The 19,949-nt window shown below is 40.8% G+C and overlaps 2 protein-coding genes across 5 annotated transcripts; both read right to left on the reverse strand.

Annotated features, from left to right (window-relative positions):
- Positions 1-1,211: 1,211 nt before the first annotated feature.
- On the reverse strand, positions 1,212-2,747 carry LOC139383860 (glutathione-specific gamma-glutamylcyclotransferase 1-like). 3 transcript variants are annotated; one of them, XM_071128441.1, is made up of 3 exons: positions 2,369-2,747; positions 2,093-2,128; positions 1,212-1,897 (listed from the first exon to the last, which is right to left on the reverse strand). In XM_071128441.1, exons 1-3 carry the CDS (start codon positions 2,540-2,542, stop codon positions 1,532-1,534), a joined length of 576 nt encoding a protein of 191 aa, XP_070984542.1. In that variant the 5' UTR covers positions 2,543-2,747; the 3' UTR covers positions 1,212-1,531. The 3 variants fall into 3 exon arrangements, with proteins under 3 accessions (XP_070984542.1, XP_070984541.1, XP_070984543.1); XM_071128440.1 differs by having other exon boundaries at positions 2,006-2,128; XM_071128442.1 differs by lacking the exon at positions 2,093-2,128.
- A 3,033-nt stretch (positions 2,748-5,780) lies between these two features.
- Positions 5,781-14,673, reverse strand: LOC139383972 (delta-like protein 4). Of its 2 annotated transcripts, XM_071128598.1 has the most exons (11): positions 14,173-14,673; positions 13,739-14,002; positions 13,364-13,421; positions 11,063-11,326; positions 10,341-10,401; positions 10,072-10,202; positions 9,132-9,301; positions 8,585-8,801; positions 7,647-8,397; positions 7,308-7,416; positions 5,781-7,158 (listed from the first exon to the last, which is right to left on the reverse strand). In XM_071128598.1, the coding sequence occupies exons 1-11, from the start codon at positions 14,224-14,226 to the stop codon at positions 7,153-7,155; spliced, it is 2,085 nt and encodes a 694-aa protein (XP_070984699.1). In that variant the 5' UTR covers positions 14,227-14,673; the 3' UTR covers positions 5,781-7,152. The 2 variants fall into 2 exon arrangements, with proteins under 2 accessions (XP_070984699.1, XP_070984698.1); XM_071128597.1 differs by lacking the exon at positions 5,781-7,158 and having other exon boundaries at positions 7,215-7,416; positions 14,173-14,377.
- Between the last annotated feature and the right edge of the window lie 5,276 nt (positions 14,674-19,949).

Here is a 19,949-nt window from a genome sequence, read left to right on the forward strand (position 1 = left end):
CTACCTACCTTCCAGGACACCTACAGCACCCGATGTCACAGAAAGGCCAAACAGATCATCAAGGACAACAACCACCCGAGCCACTGCATGTTCACCCCACTATCATCCAGAAAGCGAGGTCAGTAGAGGTACATCAAAGCTGGCACCGAGAGACTGAAAAACAGCTTCTATCTCAAGGCCATCAAGCTGCTAAATAGCCTATGTATGTATATTCATGCCCTATATTCATAGACTTGAAATCACTGGCCACTTTAATAATGGAACTCTAGTCACTTTAATAATGTTTTGCATTACTCATCTCAGATGTATATACTGTATTCTATGCAATTCTACTGTATCTTAGTCTATGACACGTCCAAATGGCTATGGCTCGTCCAAATATTTATATATTCTTAATTCCTTTACTTTACATGTGTGTGTATTGTGTGTATTGTGAATTGTTAGATATTACTTGTTAGATATTACTGCACTGTTGGATCTAGAAACACAAGCATTTTGCTACACCCACAGTAACATCCACTAAACACGTGTATGTGACAAATAAAATGTGATTTGATTTAAAATGTCATGCATTCCAATGCAAAATGCTAACGGTAGTGCTAACGCTAGAAGGAGCACGAGCTAGCACACAAGCTCAACACAGAGTAAATTATAAACAAGAAGGCCACAAAACCTCAAATCCTCCTACAGCGTCACATGCAGGTAAGAGCACATTATGAGGTTTCCAATGCCAAATAACACTTAAAATTTAAGAGATGCACTCTATTTCAAATTGTAAACTGGGTGGTTTGAGCCCTGAATGCTGATTGGCTGACAGCCGTGGTATATCAGACCGTATACCACGGGTCTGACAAAACATTTATTTTTACTGTTCTAATTACATTGGTAACCAGTTTATAATAGCAATAAGGCACCTCGGTGGTTTGTGGTATATGGCCAATATAACACAGCTAAGGACTGTATCCAGGCCTTAAGAACAGCCCTTAGGCATGGTATATTGGCCATATACCACAACCACTCGGGCCTTATTGCATAAATAACCACTGTTTCATGAGCGCCACACTTGAGCATGAGGCAACAGATAGCCTACCCTAACAAACGAATTAAAATGCTATTTTGTTATTTTATATAATGACTTTTTCGTATTCTAATGTTACCAAGGACCTTCATAAACACAACAAAAATATTATTTATTCATCTGATACCATATATGAAATATATTTATTGGACAGTTAGAGTGTTTACACACCTTGTAGAGAAGCATACTGCACCTTGATTCTAATCTCATTGCCCTTTCAGCTTGAAAAATGTCAATATCATGGGCGTTTACTGACAATGGACAACAAAAACAGTGATCATGACATGTTGACCCTTTTTATGAGGTGGAGTGACTCTCACTGTCTTCACATTGTCAGTGTATTCACATTGTCATTGTCTTCACGTTGTTCACATTAGCAAGTTACATAGCGAGCGTCGTAAGGATTGAGTGTCGTACCGGTGGTCAGATGTGAGTATCCCTGGCCCTGGTAGTTCAGATGACCAGTGCCAGGGCGGCTGCCTCTATGGAGAAGAGATGGTCGTCCTCTACCTCGGGACAGTACAGCCTCATGAACTCAGCCAGGCGGAGGAGGTACTCTATGTTGTGGCCCGTGTTGCCTCTGCAGATGGTAATCTGAGCAGCTATCTCTGTGGGAGTGGCAGGCCCGAGGTATATGGGGTTGTCAGAGGTGGCAATGTAGACCAGGGCGAGCAGGGACCCTTGGTACTTCTCTCTGGGAGTGAACTCCACCATCTTGGTGACGTAGCCCCCCAGCACAGCCTCTCTCACATTCAGGTACTGCAGAGACTCCTCCATCTGGGAGTCAGTGACCTCGTAGGCTACCCCCCAAGTGCAAGCCTGCAGCGAGAAAAAGAGGTGGATGTTAGACTGGGACAGGATTTCAACTTCAAGTTCTGTTTATCAACATGATGGACTATGCCAGTGTCAATATATTTTGCAACATACAGTACAGGACTTATCCGTGGTAGACAGGATCAAATCAAATGTGGGCTGTAGGTGTGTTGTGGGTTGTTTTGAAATAAGGCCACTCACATCTTGATCTTCCACCAAAGTTACCACTCTACCTGGCTGAGGACAGGATGAGGATAAATGCACAGTCAGCATTTTTAACCATTTCATTTCCAGTTAGACTACACTGACATTTCCATATCCAAAATGTTTGACTTACAAATCAAACTTTTTTATTTTACTTTTCATTGGACTTCCCACTTTCTGAAGCACCACAGTTTGATCTGAGATAAGATCATATTTTGTCAATCTACAGCAGCAGCAAATACATGAATTGCATTTCTGAAGGAAAAGGCTTACCACGTCTTTGTCTCCTCGATGGAAATTGTCCCCATGCCAAAAGCGTCGACTATATCCTTCAATATAACCGACTTTGCTCCTCTTGTATTTGAAGTCTGGTTTCCAGACTAAGGAGCCATATCCGAATATCCACAGGCTGGGTTTTTCTGATGTGGTAATAGCCAGAAGCTTCATTATGGTTCGTTAGGGTTGAGATACGATGTAGATGTAAACTGTTGCCTATATTCTTCTGTCAATAAATAACTGTTCTAAGATGTTACCGATGCAGCTCATATTTTTTGCAGATGCGTTCCGAAGCATGAGACTTTTCAAACCTATTCGCTATAAAAGCCTATCATCGCCTTTGACATTTCTTCTTAGGAGTCTTGACTAGTCTTGCTGATGCGTAATAAGCCTATTATAGCCTACCCCTAGGTGTCGATAACATGTGAAAGAAGTGATGCATAGGCCTACAATACGTTTTGGTGTGTCGGACAATGTAACGTTAAAGTACTAGCCTACTGCTTCATTATCTTGGTTTACTGACACGTGTATTTGTTGTGTCCGGACGTCAGACCAAGACGTTTCTGACCAATGATATCATATAATATAGATCGTACTATAAGTACAAGCCTACCAAATCCGAATCCCTTTCGGGAGAAAAACATTTATAGGAATCCAACTTTCGAATTAATGTTACAATGTTGCGACATTGTATCTCACGATTGAACAGACTCTGACAACCACAACCACCACTTGAAGTAATATACAATATGAGAGATCTGTACTGTCTGAACATATTCCAACTTTGATTTTGAGCATCAACTGTTCTGATAATAAAGGGGATTTATTAAGTGTGTAATTTAGTCTTCACTTGAGGTGCCACTTGAAGTAATGTACAATGTACTGTAAATGCAATCTTGAAGGTATTTGATTTACTAAAAATGGTGTCTAATAATCATAAAATAAACAGAAAAATAGATGAGTTAATTAATTCATTCCTTCTTCCATCCATTCATTGTATGTCAGAAGATATTGTATGTACCACATTATCAGAAATGACAAGTTATTTTTGCCCCATTCACAGGATTTTGAAACATTATGTTTGAACATTATGCTCGCTGGTTAGACATAGATTGACAGTTTCACTGGCTGTCCAATGTCCAAACTTGTGTATTGAAATAAGTATATCCTTTAAAAATGCTTTGCTTGAGATCTTGCAATTCCTCCATGGACATTGTTGGTGATAGTAGTGTATGTGAAAAATCAGTGTTTACTCACTTTGAAGCACTGTTGGTATATCCTTTCTTGCCTTGTTGCTCTGCACAGTTAGGAAAGTAAGGAAAACAGCAATCCTGTCTATTTTTAATCCTGTGTGAAAATGGATCTCCCTTTATTTCATCTAGAGTCATATAGTCTGATATTGCAGCAGCAGCAGCTAACGAAATTGGATATACACAGAATCATTAGTTTTCAGAATAAGATCCAAGCATTGTATTTTTTTTAAATCATATTTTTATTCATTTTTATTCTTACTCCACATACAAACGTATACATACGAGCAACAATTTACAGACGCACACACAATGACTACATCTCATCTGCCCAGACCCGCATATGCTCACACCCCCATCCTTAGTGCCTGCATCATTGCTTTCCACTTGGCCTTAAATTGTGTCAATTAGTTTTTCTCAGTCTTTATTTTGTTATGTAACTTTTATTACATTTAATGATTGAACCTTTATTTAACTAGGCCGCCCATTGCTATTTCAATAATAAATCATTCGATTTTTCCATTCTGTTTATTGATTTCCACGTTTTTAGTATACGTTTTTTCAAGATGAGAAGAGAATCGTCCAGCCCATCGGGTATCTCACTACACCACCATATGCCTTGAAATGTGCAGACAGACGGATTAAAGGTACATTGACATTGTTATACTTCTGACAGACAATTTTATTGCTCCGCCCACAAATTACGGGCTTTATAGTGCCCCCATGTGGACTTTATAGGGTTGCCATAAAGATCCAAGCATCGTAAAGCCCACTAAAGGTCTGTTCTCTTCGTAGGTGCCTCTCTAGCACCCTATACATTTGTATCATACATGGTCAATGAATGACTCTTAAGCAGGCGATTTACCTTCAGCCTCATTGGCCTCTGGCTAGGACAATTATGTTTTGGTCCAATGACAACACAGTCTGATAATGGTATTCAATGTACTATATTTGATATCATCACAAAATCATAAAATATAGAATACTTCCCATGCTTTGCAGATGCCATTATTATTTGACAAAATTGTTTGTTATGACATTAATTCTTAAAGTCTCTAGTTATCAATTGTCATTGTACGTATTTAAAGACATTTTGGAAGTAACTTTAAATGTTTTGTTAAGTGTGTAAAAATGTACATTTCAGTCTGTCTCATTTTGAATGTCTTTCCATGTATGGTGTAATGCCCCCAAGTGTTAATTAAGAACATTACAAAAGGAAAGGAAACTGGCATGTTTTTTTTTTTTTACACAATTCAAGGTTTAATTTAGATTTCATTCTCATTGCTTGAGCTTTGTAAAGCAGTCATTCACTATGTTTGTTCTTTATAGGCCTTCTAAGATTTTTTTGATGAATAAATACCTTTTATAGTCAAGCATCGGATACTTGTGAAATACATAGCAATTGATCATGTTTGTAACCGTGAAGACGTTTCATAACAGATGCGTGAGACAAGTTTGCCGTTATCCTGTGCATTATAATCCGACGGGAAGCAGGAAATGATGTCACTTGGCCACGAACAGGATGCTTTTATTATAACACAATGAAAATACATGACTATGTGGTAGATGTCTGAAAAGGTTGTAAAATGGGACAGAATATGTGGAAAAGACAAACGTGTGGGTGTTAGTTGTTGTGACAAAATAATTAATCAAACTAATAAATATAATACTAGAAATGGATAATCAGGTGGTTTTCCAGTAGATATGTTATAGTCATTTAATGTGTGTGTGTGTGTGTGTGTCTGTAAAAGCAAGCATGTGATAGCCTACATGTCTTGTTGGGGAGATCAGGACTGGCCAAGGTGTTGTGTTGGCTTTAACACCCCTTCAAGGCTGCTGGTAACTTGCCACTGGACTCTTGGGGCCTTATTTTCTGCATTCATGCTTACAGTAGTTAGAGAGGAGGCATATGATGATTTCCCCAGTGGTGTAGGGTCACACCCTAAAGTATCTGCCTGGTTTGTTAAGTAGCCTCTTTTCTAGATTGTGCCTCCTCCTTGTCTCAGTATTGTAGCTTATGGGGCAGACATCCAAGGAAACAGCTTGAAATGTGAAGTCAGTTGAAAGCAACATGGATGCTTAACGACAAGGGGCATAGTGAGGGTGTTCTTTTTGAGGAAAAACTTGCATACAAATACTGACCAATCTGTGTACCGTACTTTAACATGACATGTTTTAATATATAACTTTGTCCATATTTCTCACATTGCTGTCACATACAAAACTGTCCACTGAATGATTGTGAGCACATTGATTTAACATCACATTGACACGCATGCCTCTCACCACTGCGATTGTTATAACTGCTACAAGGTCATACATCATAGACAATGAAGCCATTTCCACAACAGGTGGTGGATTTCAACTGAAGGTTCTTGATCATTCCAATATCTAGGCAAATTTATAGCTTTATAGTTGACCAATTATACTCAACATGAAACCAACAAACAACAGTGTACCAGATATTTTTTCATTGTTTTAAAAAACAACAATCACAACAACATTAAAAAATAAATTCTACTTTTTGGGCATCAAATAAAAAAACAGTTGTACAGAGACTTCTACATTTATAAATATACATTATATACAAAATAATCTTATAAAACATAGAAAGACCAGTGCTTCGAAATATTTAAATAACTAGTGAAATACTAATCTTAAAAATAACATTATTGGTTCAGTGAAGTCAATTCTAATTAAAGGCGTCCTTGGTATAATAGTCACTTTTGTTTTTCTTTGTCTTCATTTCTGGGCAATGCTGCATAATAACAAGTAAATATAGCTTCTTCTTGAATACCCCTGGCACTGCATCGTGTATCGCATCAGTTTTTTTCTCTTAAATGTTTCCTTCATTTTTTTGTTGTGCACTGGATCCAAGAAGAAGCTGGGCACCAATGTAGCTCTTTAACCCATACTTAAGGCTCTATGATTCGGGATGCATACATTATTTATTTATTAACCTTTTTTTTTTTTTTTTTTTTAACAATTCATTTACAAAATTGACAGGCCTTAGGTCTCAAATATTCTCATAAAATGAACCGTTTCCAGACGTTTTTATTCTCTCCTTGAAAGTTTATGAAACAAAGTCTGCCTTATTATATAGCACTTCACCAGGGTAGAGAAATGGAAGTAGCTGGCTCCTTCCATAGGCTTGTTGGCAGTAAGTTGATTGGTTGGTTGCTGATTATCACAATAAGTTGGAGTATCTCCAGACAGAGCCCTCTCATCCTGCAGATGGGCATGCTGGTATTAACGCAGGCCTGTTTCCCATGGATATAGTGGGACGTTCTGTCAACGGGCTGAATCTGTCAGTACACACTGAGGGTGAAATGTCCAAAAGCCCACATTATTTCTCTATTACAGTGTGTTCAGTCCTTACATTTTATTGCATTCATAGAGCACACATGATCGGTCCAGTTGTCAAGTTTTCAAGAGCAGCAATTTGCAGTTAAATTAAATCCCATCTATTTCAACACCTGTAAACAGTCCAGAAGATATCCATTCTTCAGAATGTCTGATACCATCCATGTATTATACCTAGGAGAAGAAAAAAAGGAAACCAGTTGAATCATTGGAGCAATGTAATGGAAACCTCAACTTTTGCATTGCTGATTGATGACTGTTAATGACATGGTGTCAAGAGTTGCGGGAACATGTTCAGACAAAATGTGAAAATAAAAGCTTACCTCAGTTGCTATGACGCATTCATTCTTCTCCTCTGCTATCACAAACACAGACTGGTACATTGAATCTCTTGGAGAACATATCGTTGATATCCTACACTCTGGCCTTTCGCTGTAAATGAAAAGTAAAACATGTCAACACTCAAGCACAAATCCAAACCACTGTCATTTATCAAACACTGGAGAATAGGAAGTAGGTCCAAATCTATCCAGGTTGTCATCTGCAAGCAGCATTTCAACCCACTAGGCACACACTGGTTTGAATCAACGTTGTTTCCATGTCATTTCAGTACAAACTTGGAATAGACGTTGAATTGTCGTCTGTCCCCAATGGGAACTTACCTGTACTTTCTAGTCAATGGCATTTTCTCCTCTATCATCTTTTTACAGTTCTCATCTTTATCCTCTTCTGATGGTTCATCCTTGTACTCCTTGGAGGTTTTGTAGTCCAAGTGGTAGTTGATGTGTTTATGGTTTTGGGACTTCTCCCTGAGACAATCCACCTCCACCTCCAGGTCCACCTTTTTGTTGGTGTTCTTCAGCTGCAGGTCAGATATGAGGTTCTCCTTCTGGACGTCTGATAGGTTGTTCATGGACTCTGAGTCCTTCTTCCTCTTCCTCTGCTGCTGGATGTGGCGCAGGACCATGGCCACCATGCAGATCAGCACCAGGAGCACCACCATGCCCACACCCAGACAGATGGCTGCCCAGTGGAGCCTGTCCAGGGGCTCTCTGACGCGGCTGGGGCTGGGGCTCGGGGGGATGAGTAAAGGCACATCGTAGTACTGGCACTGGGGGCCACTGAAGTGGGCTGGGCAGATGCAGGCAGCAGGCTGGCCTTTGGCCCCGTCGGTACAGGTCCCACTGTTCAGGCAGGGTTTGGGGGCACAGCGGTCAGTGGGCTTGTCACAGTTGCGGCCGGTGTAGCCCAGGGGGCAGATACAGGTGTAGTCGTTGATGCGGTCCATGCAGCTGGCTCCGTTGGCGCAGGGGTTCATGGAACACTCGTTGATGTTGATCTCACAGCGTGGGCCAGTGAAGCCTGAGCGGCAGCTGCACCAGCGTGTGGTGCCGTGGATAACACAACGTCCACCTGAATAGAGCAGACCAGTGTTATCAGCGCACATCACAACCACTTTAAGTTAGCTCTAATGTAGATGTCTCTAGAGAGAACATTCCAAATGGATCTGTTTGAGTAAGTGCTCTTAACTGAAAGTGTACAAAATAAATCAAAGACAGTTCTTGTTATTGAGATACAGAGAGTGGAAACTATCCCATACCATTTGTACAGGGCAGGGTGGTGCATTTGTCCACTTTCTTCTCACAGTTGAGTCCAGTGAAGCCCCCTGGGCACTCGCACATGTAGCTCCGCCCGTTGTCCCTTTCTCTGCAATTCCCATGGAAGCAGGGTGAATCGGCACAAGTTAGCATTCTGTGCTCGCAGTGCGTCCCCTCGTACCCCTGCGTGCATGCACACCTATAGCCGTTCTCAAGGTCCTGTGGGCCACAGAGAGTCAGAGGTTTTCACAGCCCACTGTCATAGGAAACAATTCCAGCAAAGATCACTGTACTGTAGGTTTGTTGCTGTGCTTCTCATTTCGATGCCTTTGCGACTCCACGTTATTATCTCATCGTGCCACCTTTGCCCCAGTTTGAATGACATTCATTAACAGGAGAGAGAGTATGAACTGGGTCAACGATCTGGCTATTGCTCTGTCTGTTGCATTTTTCTATACTGGCCCAGAGACATGGATAGAGGAAAAACAAAAACAGGAAAGCCTGTGTGTGCTGTATGTTGTGGGAAACTGATAGGCTTTCCGGGCTTACCAAGCACAGGCCTCCATTCCGACAGGGCTGGCTGTCGCACTCCCTGACCTCTCTGTCACACGTGTCCCCTGTGAAGCCCGGCTGGCAGGTACAGGTGTAGCTCCCCTGGCCCGTGTTCATACAGGTGGCCCCGTTACGACACGGCTTGTGATGGGTACAATAGTTCAGATCTGTGGACAAATGCAGTGATGGAAAAAGTACCCAATTGTCATACTTGAGTAAAAGTAAAGATACCTTAATGAAAAATGACTGAAGTAAAAGTGAGTCACCCAGCAAAATACTACTTGGTTTTAAATATACTTAAGTATCACAAGTAAATGGAATTGCTAAAATGTGCTTACATATCAAAAGTAAACATAAAAGTATAAACCATTTCAAATTCCTTATATTAAGCAAGCCAGACAGCACATTTTTTTTTAATGTATTGGCGGATAGCCAGGGGTACACTCCAACACTCAGACATAATTTACAAACAACGCATTTGTGTTTAGTGAGTCCGCCAGATCAGGGGCAGTAGGGATGACCAGGGATGTTCTCTTGATAAGTGTATGAAATTGACAATTTTCCTGTCAAAATGTAGCAAGTACTTTTGGGTGTCAGGAAAAAGTACATTATTTTCTTTAGGAATGTAGTGAAGTAAAAGTAAAAGTTGTAAAAAATATAAATAGTAAAGTAAAGTACAGATACCCCAAAGAAGTACTTAAGTAGTACTTCAAAGTATTTTTACTTAAGTACTTTACACCACTGGACAAATGTTTATATGAAAAACAGTTACTCCCTGCCACTCTTCTCCTTTCATAATCAGAATGCCTGATGACTCTTGTTCTTGCAATATCATAGGAACATGTCATATTTCTACCGTCATAAAGGATGTCCTGTGTTTTCTGCTGTACTTCTGTATTGTTTCACAGCAGAACCCAGAGGAGCCTGAGACACTGACCTTGGTCACAGAGGAGGCCTCCCCAGCCCTCTTTGCAGGTGCACTGCCAGGGCTGCTGACAGGTGCCGTGTTTACAGGACGGATGTCTCTTACACTCATCGCAGAAGGTTCCCTGCCAGCCCTCTCTGCATCTGTCACAGAAAAAACACAATACTTTCAGCACTGTGTGCATACACATATGCAGGCAAGCATGCATGTAAACACACACACACACACACACACACACACACACACACACACACACACTAAAATGACTATTGTATACTTACACACAGTCTCCTGGCCTTGAGCAATTTCCATTGTTTTTGCTGCACCCTTTGAGGCAAATTGCTGCATATAAAATTGAGACAAAACATGAACTTAATTTTTTTGTCAACTCATTCAACAATACATCATAAACTTCTGGTTTGGATTAGGAATTACATTTCCACTGTTGTAGCATCAAACCTGTTACCTGTCTATTTATAAAGAAACCTTAATTTGCTGCTTCTGTGTTGTGTTGTATGTGACATTGATTTTGCATGGTTACAAGACTAGTGTTTAATGGCTGGTTAAGCCTGAGCAGATGCTTGCTCTCAAAAGAGGACAGCTGCCCCATTGTTGTCCGTAGGCTGTTAGAACCCTGTTTGCAGCTGCTGCCCTCCCGCTCAACAAAATAGACCTCAATTTAGTGGCGCGTGGCAGATAATAATGCTGCGATTAACTCGGCGCGTGCAGCTCTTCCAGAACGCTACCCAGGATTATTCTACCCACGTGGCCAAAATGGTAAGATATCTAGGGATGAAGGGGTTGGGTTGGGAGGGAGCTACAGTTTTTATTCGCTCATCCTTGCCACTCCAAAATACAAATATGATCCAAGCCTTTCTACGGCAGCAGCATCTTGACACGATAGAACCCATTTTGCAAATAGGTCTAATTTGAGAAATATCATTTTACTACATAATGTGAAAAATCTTCAGAAACCCAGAACATTTCACTCTTGATTGCTTACGTTCTTCGCAGTATTCTCCCTTCCAGCCCGGTAGACATGATATTTGCCCTTCAGGGTTGCAGGTGTAGTGGCCAAAGCGGTCATCTCTTGGAGCACATATTTTGGAACAACTGTCCCCGTAGTAATTTTCAATGCAGATGAACCGGTATGAGTACCTTAACTCCGTCTGGCCCCCACTCTGCACATCCTGGGACCACTCATTCCCTACTTCCAACTTTCTTTGGATGGAAAAATAACTAATCAATAAGGCAGGGTTGTTTGTATCTGCGGGGATAGAGAACAAAACAAATCCGTCAAGATAGTGTGGCCCAACGTTCTTTTTTCATTGCCTTATCAAATAGGTATCATTGCATGCATACAGTCTAAGCTTGTTAAAAAGGTCAAAACAAACAATGCACATTGTTGTCTTGAATTATTTATCTATATAAGATATACAGAAAGTAAATTTGATGCAAGTTTTCAGTTTATGATATACACTACATGACCGTATGTGGACAACCTGCTCCTCAAACATCTCATTCCAAAATCATGGGTCTTGATATGGAGTTGGTCCCCTCTTTGCTGCTATAACAACCTCCACTCTTCTGGGAAGGCCTTCCACTAGATGGAACATTGCTGTGGGGACTTGCTTCCATTAAGCCAAGAGCATTACTGAGGTCGAGCACTGATGTTGGGCGATTAGGCCTGGCTCGCAGTCAGCATTCCAATTCATCCCAAAGGTGCTAGATGGGGTTGAGGTCAGGGCTCTGGGCAGGCCAGTCAAGTTCTTCCACACCGATCTCAACAAACCATTTCTGTATGGACCTCGCTTTGTGCACGGGGGCATTGTCATGCTGGAACAGGAAAGGGCCTTCCCCAAACTGTTACAGTTGGCATTATGCATTGGTGCAGGTAGCGTTCTAATGGCATGCACCAAACCCAGATTAATCCGTCGGACTGCCAGGTGGTGAAGCGTGATTCATCACTCCAGAGAACAGGTTTCCACTGCTCCAGAGTCCAATGGCGGCGAACTTTACACCACTACAGCCGACGCTTGGCATTGCGCATGGTGATCTTGGGCTTGTGTGCGGCTGCTCAGCCATGGAAACCCATTCCATGAAGCTCCTGACGAACAGTTCTTATGCTGACATTGCTTCCAGAGGCAGTTTGGGACTCAGTAGTGAGTGTTGCAACCGAGGACAGGTGGTCTCGTTCTGTGAGCTTGTGTGACCTACCATTTCGCAGCTGAGCCATTGTTGCTTCTCAATGTTTCCACTTCACAATAACAGCACTTGCAGTTGACTGGGGCAACTCTAGCAGGGCAGAAATTTGACGAACTGACTTGTTGGAAAGGTGGCATCCCATGATGATGCCATGTTGAAAGTCACTGAGCTCTTCAGTAAGGCCATTCTTCTGCCAATGTTTGTCTATGGAGACTGCATGGCTGTGTGCTTGATTGTATACACCTGTCAGCAACGGGTGTGGCTGAAATAGCCGAATCCACTAATTTGAAGGTGTGTCCACATACTTTGTATATATGGTTCATCAAGGCCTGTGCTCTATTCTTCCAAATGGTTTAAGTGTACTGTGATTGAAATGTCCTATTCCTTTTTGTCAGCAAACATTTTCAACCCATTCTTCCCCATCCAAAGGGAGCAAAAAGGTGTAAAATACAGGAAAGGCCGTCAGAGGCTTTTGGCAAGGTTTAGATATCCTCACTTAAGACTTGCACACTTTCCCACGCTTAAAATAAACCAAAGGAAGTGCGATTGTGTTGAAGACAGAGCATAAAAGAAGTGCTCTGTTGCACGTAACTCATCCTGACACATGGACATCAACACGTTCACATTTCCAAGTTTTATGTAACTGCAAAATGTCTGTATAAATTGCATGTATTTATACTACTTAATTATATAATTCTAGTGCGTAGGGCAGGGGTAGGCAACTAGATCCAGCCGTGGGGCGATTTTTGTCGGTCTCAGCCCAAAAAGAGATTGTATTTGAAAATAACATTCATTTTATACCTTGATTACATTGAGACACTATCACATATGTCTCTTTTTTTATTTGTAGGAACACTTGGGAACTTATTTCCTAAATTAAACTAATTCTAGCTGAATTCCTGGTGATTTTACAGTATTTTTTGACCAAAAACTAAAATAATAGTCCTACTTTTTTTTTTACAAAGAACTTTGGGGAGCAAAACAAATTGATTAGCGGGCTGGTTTTGGCACTGTTGTCGACCCATGGCATAGGGAGCATTTTTCAAACATCTGTAACAGTGCTTCCTAGCGGTGGTCATGTATGGCGCGCACTACTCACCTTCAGGTAGATCCGCTGAAGGAGAATACCATGCTTCAATGATTAGAGAAAACGAACCCTAGAAGGACATGTGGGGAAAAAATAAGGGTCTACCTTTTAAACTATTTAATGTGTACAGATGCACATCTTTTTGTTACTTAAAAATATATATAAATTGAACGATATGTGTAGACTAGGCTAATAACATGTTATGAAATCTAATATACTCTTGTTTCATATTATACACATCCATATCGGATAGTGCAGTCCTTGGATTTATGCTTATGGACGCTCTTCACCACCTATCTCATTGCAAACACCGTTGTTCCATGCATCAATAGGCAGATACTGTATATTCTTAACCACTTCAATTATAGGCAGTGCATAACGTCTTACCGGCCATGCAAAGTGGGTGAGTGGCAGGCGAATAGGTTTAGTGAACGTGCCGTCCTCCATGACGCTGAACGAGTTGTTGCCTAGTACAGGTGTAACGACACTGCCGAAGTAGCAGTCACCTGGTGACACTATCGTCTGGTAGTTCTTCAAGCAAACTCGGAAAAAAGTTCTACAGGCTGGACTGCAAGCTATGCCGTTTGCCAGCAAACTTCTATTATTCTGAAACTGATGAAGATCAAGCTCGAATACACCAGATCCCAGAACCTAAAGGAGGATAATCAATTAATGCATATAAAACAATATTGCTTTGCAAACATTTACATTATGAATTATTCTAGGCGTATTATATGATATTTTATTGTGCATTACAACCCTATTGCTGTGTCAACATTCAGGCATGAACGATTCCAAAAATAGTTTAACTGTAAAATTACCTGCGTAAAAATCGTTATAACAATTGCGATGATAAAGGTAAACCAAGTTGCCATTCTTTTCCACAGATCGGTTCGTATCCTTTGAAAAATAACCTGTTCTCATCAGAGAGCTGCTATTCCAAGCAGTGATGGGGTGATGAGGAAATATGAAATTAGGAAAAGGGAAATAAATCCTTCTTCAAAACCCTTTTGGACTAAACCCAGCTCCGCAATCCAATACGCGCAGAAGTTGAGAAACCTTTTTATCCAGACAGTGAGATGCAGGTTAAACGCATAACAGTAACGTCAATATCCACAGTTTAGTCATCCTTCTGTCTTTACCATGACCTTCCATCATGATCCTGCTGAAAAAGTGCTTTCTCTTGGCGTGTTGATGCAACTCTTGCGCTTTGCTTATACAGAAACACGCTTCTGGTGGCGCCAATATTGTTGTGAAAATGTGGCAGTACATCAGTCACAAAGCAGACTGTTTCTTAATGAAGGGTGTTTGATGTCTCGCTTACATTATATACTTGTGTACTTATTATGAATACTGTTAATCAATAAACGCCGCCCCTTTCCATCCGAGCCTATTGCAACCAACCCTCATGTCGCATTTTGCAACATCATATCATAGGAAAACGTCATCATGACACGTTTTTCCAAAATATATTTCAATTGGTCATGCTCCCAGCAGGCTTTGTGGTGCCAATGGGAAGAGATGAGCATCTACCAATTGACACTTATTTCAATACATGGAATTCAATGGGAAAAGCTGTGTCACATGGTTGATGCTATGGTCAATACATTACGGTCAATGGGAAAAGATGAGTGTCATACAGTTGACTTGTCAATGGTAAAATATGAGTGTCAACCAATGAAAGCTTATGTCAATACATTTCAAGTCAATTGGAAAAGATGAGCATTAACAAATTGATGTTTATGTCAATACATTGCATTCAATGTGAAAATACAAGTGTCACATGGTTCATTACATTATAGTCAATTGGAAAAGATGGGTGTCAACCATTTTTAAATTTATAAAGGTACAGACTCAGAGCTTCAAAATTGTATATCATACACTGCAGTTGGGGGAAACATGGGGGAATTATGTTTCTTTGAAATTTGATAAACTTGTTATCCCACTTTGGAGAAAAGTAGGATAAAATGCCCTTGAATGATTTTCACACTTTCTAGAGCACTCTTCTTTGTTTACACCCCTATTCATTATTGTTCACAACCTCTTATGCCTCAGCCACACCAATCTCTTTAAGAATTTACATGTGGACTACCGTTCAAAAGTTTTGGCTCACTTAGAAAGGTCCTTGTTTTTGAAAGAAAAGCAAAAAAAATTGTGCATTAAAATAACATCAAATTGATCAGAAATATAGTGTAGACATTGTCAATGTTGTAAATGACTATTGTAGCTGGAAATGGATGATTTTTAATGGAATATCAACATAGGCGTACAGAGGCACATTATCAGCAACCGTCACTCCTGTGTTCCAATGGCACATTGTGTTATCTAATCCAAGTTTATAATTTTAAAAGGCTAATTGATCATTAGAAAACCCTTTTGAAATTATTTTAGTACAGCTGAAAACTGTTGTTCTGATTAAAGAAGCAATAAAACTGGCCTTCTTTACTAGTTGAGTGTCTGGAGCATCAGCATTTGTGGGTTCGATTACAGACTCAAAATGGCCAGAAACAAAGATCTTTCTTCTGAAACTCGTCAGTCTATTCTTGTTCTGAGAAATTAAGGCTATTCCATGTGAGAAGTATTTTAATGGACAAAAAGTGTGCTGTTCTTTCAAAACAAGGACACAAAACTTTTGAATGGTAGTGTGTATATATACAGTATATATATATATATATATATATATATATATATATATATATATATATATATATATATATATATATATATATATTGTTATTTTGGTGTTTAGAGGGAACATCAGTTATTCTTAAAGTATTTGGTTGTCCAATATATGAATGTGGCTCAAGGTCTCAGTTTGTCAACCCTTTAAGCCCAATGTTATGTTTTTGCAACACTTACAAAACTACCTCTAGCTCTGACACAGAATATTTGTTTCTCAATTACATTTTTTCTACATCTTAAAGAAGACAGGAAAAAATATTTACTTGTATGGATGGCCTACAACAAATACTTGTGTAGGTTACTATGGTCTCTGTGGACAAGTTAAGGTTTCAGAGGCTACTGATGCCACAATAACCCTACCAACACACTACAAATACTACTGAGAGATGCATCTGGAGCTAAAGAGATGCATTATGTAGTGTTGGACATTACTTTTGAGTTTAGGACCTGTACAGGATGCAATTTAGGAAGTGTTGCATTTTTACAATGTTGGATTAAAAATCTCCAGGAACATGGGGCTCCTTACGGGCCCTGTAGGTGCATGGGCCCTAGGGCGGTTGCACCCACAGCCCTCGTGCTACCTCTGCTTATCTCTATCGCTAACCCTAGCTTCATGTTCACTTCCGGCTCAACCCTAAAATGTGTCTAAACCTTGCTTCATTTGCACATCTTGGCTCAACCCTAGCCATATCCCTAGCCCTAACTTCTTGTCCACATCCCAGCTCAACCTTAACTCCAACCTCCACCCTAACCTTTAGGCTAGGGTTAGAGTTAGGGTTGAGCTGAGCCAAGATGTTGAAGGTTAGGGTTGAGCCAAGATGTGGAAACGAAGTTAGGGTTATGGCTAGGGTTGAGGTTAGAGTAAAGTTTGAGCCAGGATGTGTCCATTAAGCTGGGTTAGGGTTAGGTTTGAGCCAGGAGTGGAAATAAAGTCAGGGTTAGGGTTAAAATTGGGGCTGGGTTAGGGTTGAGGCTAGGTTTATAGTTGTGCTGCGATGTGGACATGAATATATGGTTAGGGTTAGGGTTAGGGATGAGCCGTGAATGGATATGAAGCTAGGGTTAGACTTACGGTTGGGGTCAGGGTTAGGGTTGGGCTTTGGGTTAGGGTTAGGGTGGAGGCTAGGTTTAGGGTTGAGCCGGGATGTGGAAGGGAATCAAGAGTTTGGTTAGGGCCAGGGTTAGGGTTGAGCTGCGAGTGGACATGAAGCTAGGGTCAGGGCCTCAACCCTAGGCAACAATTAATGATTTACTTGCATGGACCAAATAAAATAAATATCCTGCTTTAACAACAGGTGTAGACTAACAGTGAAATGTTTACTTCCGGGTCCCTCCCAACAATGCAGAGAGAAAAATAGAAAGTAATAGAAAGACAACACAAGGAATAAATACACCATGGATATATGTATGCAATGCATTCAGGAAAGTATTCAGATCCCTTAAAGTTTTACATATTTTGTTACGTTACAGCCTTATTCTAAAATGGATTATATTATTTTTTTCCCCTCATCCATCTACACACAATACCCCATAATTACAAAAGCCAAAATAAGTTTAGACATTTTTGTAAAAAAACAAAAAACAAAACAGAAATATCCTATTTACATAAGTATTTAGACCCTTTAATCAGTACTTTGTTGAAGCACCTTTGGCAGCGATTACAGCTTCGAGTCTTCTTGGGTCTGACGGTACAAGCTTAGCACACATGTATTTGGGTAGTTTATTCTATTCTTCACTGCAGATCCTCTCAAGCGCTGTCAGGTTGGATGGGGAGCGTTGCTGCACAGCTAGTTTTAGGTCTCTCCAGAGATATTCGATCGGGTTCAAGTCCAAGCTCTGGCTGGGTCACTCAAGGACATTCAGAGACTTGTCCCGAAGCCACTCTTGTGTTTCCTTGGCTGTGTGCTCAGGGTCATTGTCCTGAAGGAAAGTGAACCTTCGCCAAGTCTGAGGTCCTGAGAGATCTGGAGCAGGTTTTTATCAAGGATCACTCTGTACTTTGCTCCGTTCATCTTTCCCTCGATCCTGACTAGTCTCCAAGTCCCTGCCACAGCATTATGCTGCCACCACCATGCTTCACCATTGGGATGGTGCCTGGTTTCCTCCAGACATGACACTTGGCATTCATGTGCCTTTTACTGAGGAGTGGCTTCCATCTGGCCACTCTACCATGAAGGCCTGATTGGTGGTGCTGCAGAGATGATTGTCCTTCTGGAAGGTTCTGCCATCTCCACAGAAGAACTTTGGAGCTCTGTCAGAGTGACTTGGGTTCTTCGTCACCTCCCTGACCAAGGCCCTTCTCCTCCGATTGCTCAGTTTGGCCAGGCGGCCATCTTTAGGAAGAGTCTTGGTGGTTCCAAACTTCTTCCATTTAAGAATGATGGAGGCCACTGTGTTCTTGGGGACCTTCAATGCTGCAGAAATGTTTTGGTACCCTTCTCTAGATCTGTGCTTCGACACAATACTGTCTTGGAGCTCTACGGACAATTCCTTCGACCTCATGGCTTGGTTTTTGCTGTGACATGCATTGTCAACAATGCATTGATAGGTGTGTGCCTTTCTTAATCATGTCCAATAAATTGAATTTACCACACATGGTAACCACACAAGTTGTAGAAACATCTCAAGGATGATCAATTGGAACAGGATTTACCTGAGCTCAAATTCAAGTCTCATATCAAAGGGTCTGAATACTTATTTACATTAGTTATTTCTATTCTTTATTTTTAATAAATTAGCAAAAAAACACGAGCAATGGACATTAGACCAGTGGAAATGTGTCCTTTGGTCTGATGAGTCCAAATTTGAGATGTTTGGTTCCAACCGGCGTGTCTTTGTGAGACGCAGACAAGGTGAACGGATGATCTCCGCATATGTGGTTCCCACCGTGAAGCATGGAGGAGGAGGTGTGATGGTGTGGGGGTGCTTTGCTGGTGACACTGTCTGTGATTTATTTAAAATTTAAGGCACACTTAACCAGCATCGCTACCACAGCATTCTTTAGTGATACGCCATCCCATCTGGTTTACGCTTAGTGGAACTATCATTTGTTTTTCAACAGGACAATGACCCCACACACCTCCAGGCTGTGTATGGGCTATTTGACCAAGATGGAAAGTGATGGAGTGCTGCATCAGATTACCTGGCCTCCACAACCATCCGACCTCAAACCAATTGAGATGGTTTGGGATGAGTTGGACCGCAGAGTGAAGGAAAAGCATCCAACAAGTGCTCAGCATATGTGGGAACTCCTTCAAGACTGTTGGGAAAGCATTCCAGGTGAAGCTGGTTGAGAGAATGCCAAGAGTGTGCAAAGCTGTCATCAAGGCAAAGGGTGGATACTTTGAAGAATCTCAAGTATAAAATATATATATATTTGTTTAACACTTGGCTATTGCATGATTCCATATGTGTTATTTCATCATTTTGAAGTCTTCACTATTATTCTACAATGTAGAAAATAGCAAAAAGATCAAGAAAAACCCTAGAATGAGTAGGTGTGTCCAAACGTTTGACTGGTCCTGTATATATGTTTTTTTTTAAACTTTACGCATGTTTTTGTTTTTGCATTTGATTATGGTTGTGTGTTTCATGTAAACGGAGTGTTAATTACCCTGTTCGTGTTTTGTTTATTTCTATTAAATAAATGCCCTGTATAATACCACAGCCCCCCCCCCCCCCCCCCCCCCCTGCTCAACCATCCAATAGCACCATTACATGACCTTCACTGGAAGACAGCCAATTCTGGAAATTGAAGTGGAGGTAAACTGTAGCCCTACTCATTGTATATTAGTTGAACCAAAACAGCTATGTTTATTGATCTTATAGTATCCACACAAGCTATAAAATAACTTTCTCTCTTTCGTTTTTTAAGATCAAATGATTGTTCAGAGACGGAAACTAAAATGAACCCAAT

The sequence above is a fragment of the Oncorhynchus clarkii genome, chromosome 25, assembly GCF_045791955.1.
Source record: "Oncorhynchus clarkii lewisi isolate Uvic-CL-2024 chromosome 25, UVic_Ocla_1.0, whole genome shotgun sequence".
NCBI lineage: Eukaryota > Metazoa > Chordata > Actinopteri > Salmoniformes > Salmonidae > Oncorhynchus > Oncorhynchus clarkii.

What these genes read in the sequence shown, in the direction of transcription:
- LOC139383972 (XM_071128597.1), bottom strand. Translation starts at nt 14,226, where the DNA reads ATGGCAACTTGGTTTACCTTTATCATCGCAATTGTTATAACGATTTTT. An exon ending in TTCAGCGGATCTACCTGAAG is followed by an intron (nt 11,327 to 13,363) that starts GTGAGTAGTGCG and finishes CTATCCCCGCAG; the next exon opens with ATACAAACAACCCTGCCTTA. An exon ending in GGGAGAATACTGCGAAGAAC is followed by an intron (nt 10,402 to 11,062) that starts GTAAGCAATCAA and finishes TTTTATATGCAG; the next exon opens with CAATTTGCCTCAAAGGGTGC.
- LOC139383860 (XM_071128440.1), bottom strand. Translation starts at nt 2,542, where the DNA reads ATGAAGCTTCTGGCTATTACCACATCAGAAAAACCCAGCCTGTGGATA. An exon ending in ATCGAGGAGACAAAGACGTG is followed by an intron (nt 2,129 to 2,368) that starts GTAAGCCTTTTC and finishes TCCTGTCCTCAG; the next exon opens with CCAGGTAGAGTGGTAACTTT. An exon ending in CCACGGATAAGTCCTGTACT is followed by an intron (nt 1,898 to 2,005) that starts GTATGTTGCAAA and finishes TTCTCGCTGCAG; the next exon opens with GCTTGCACTTGGGGGGTAGC.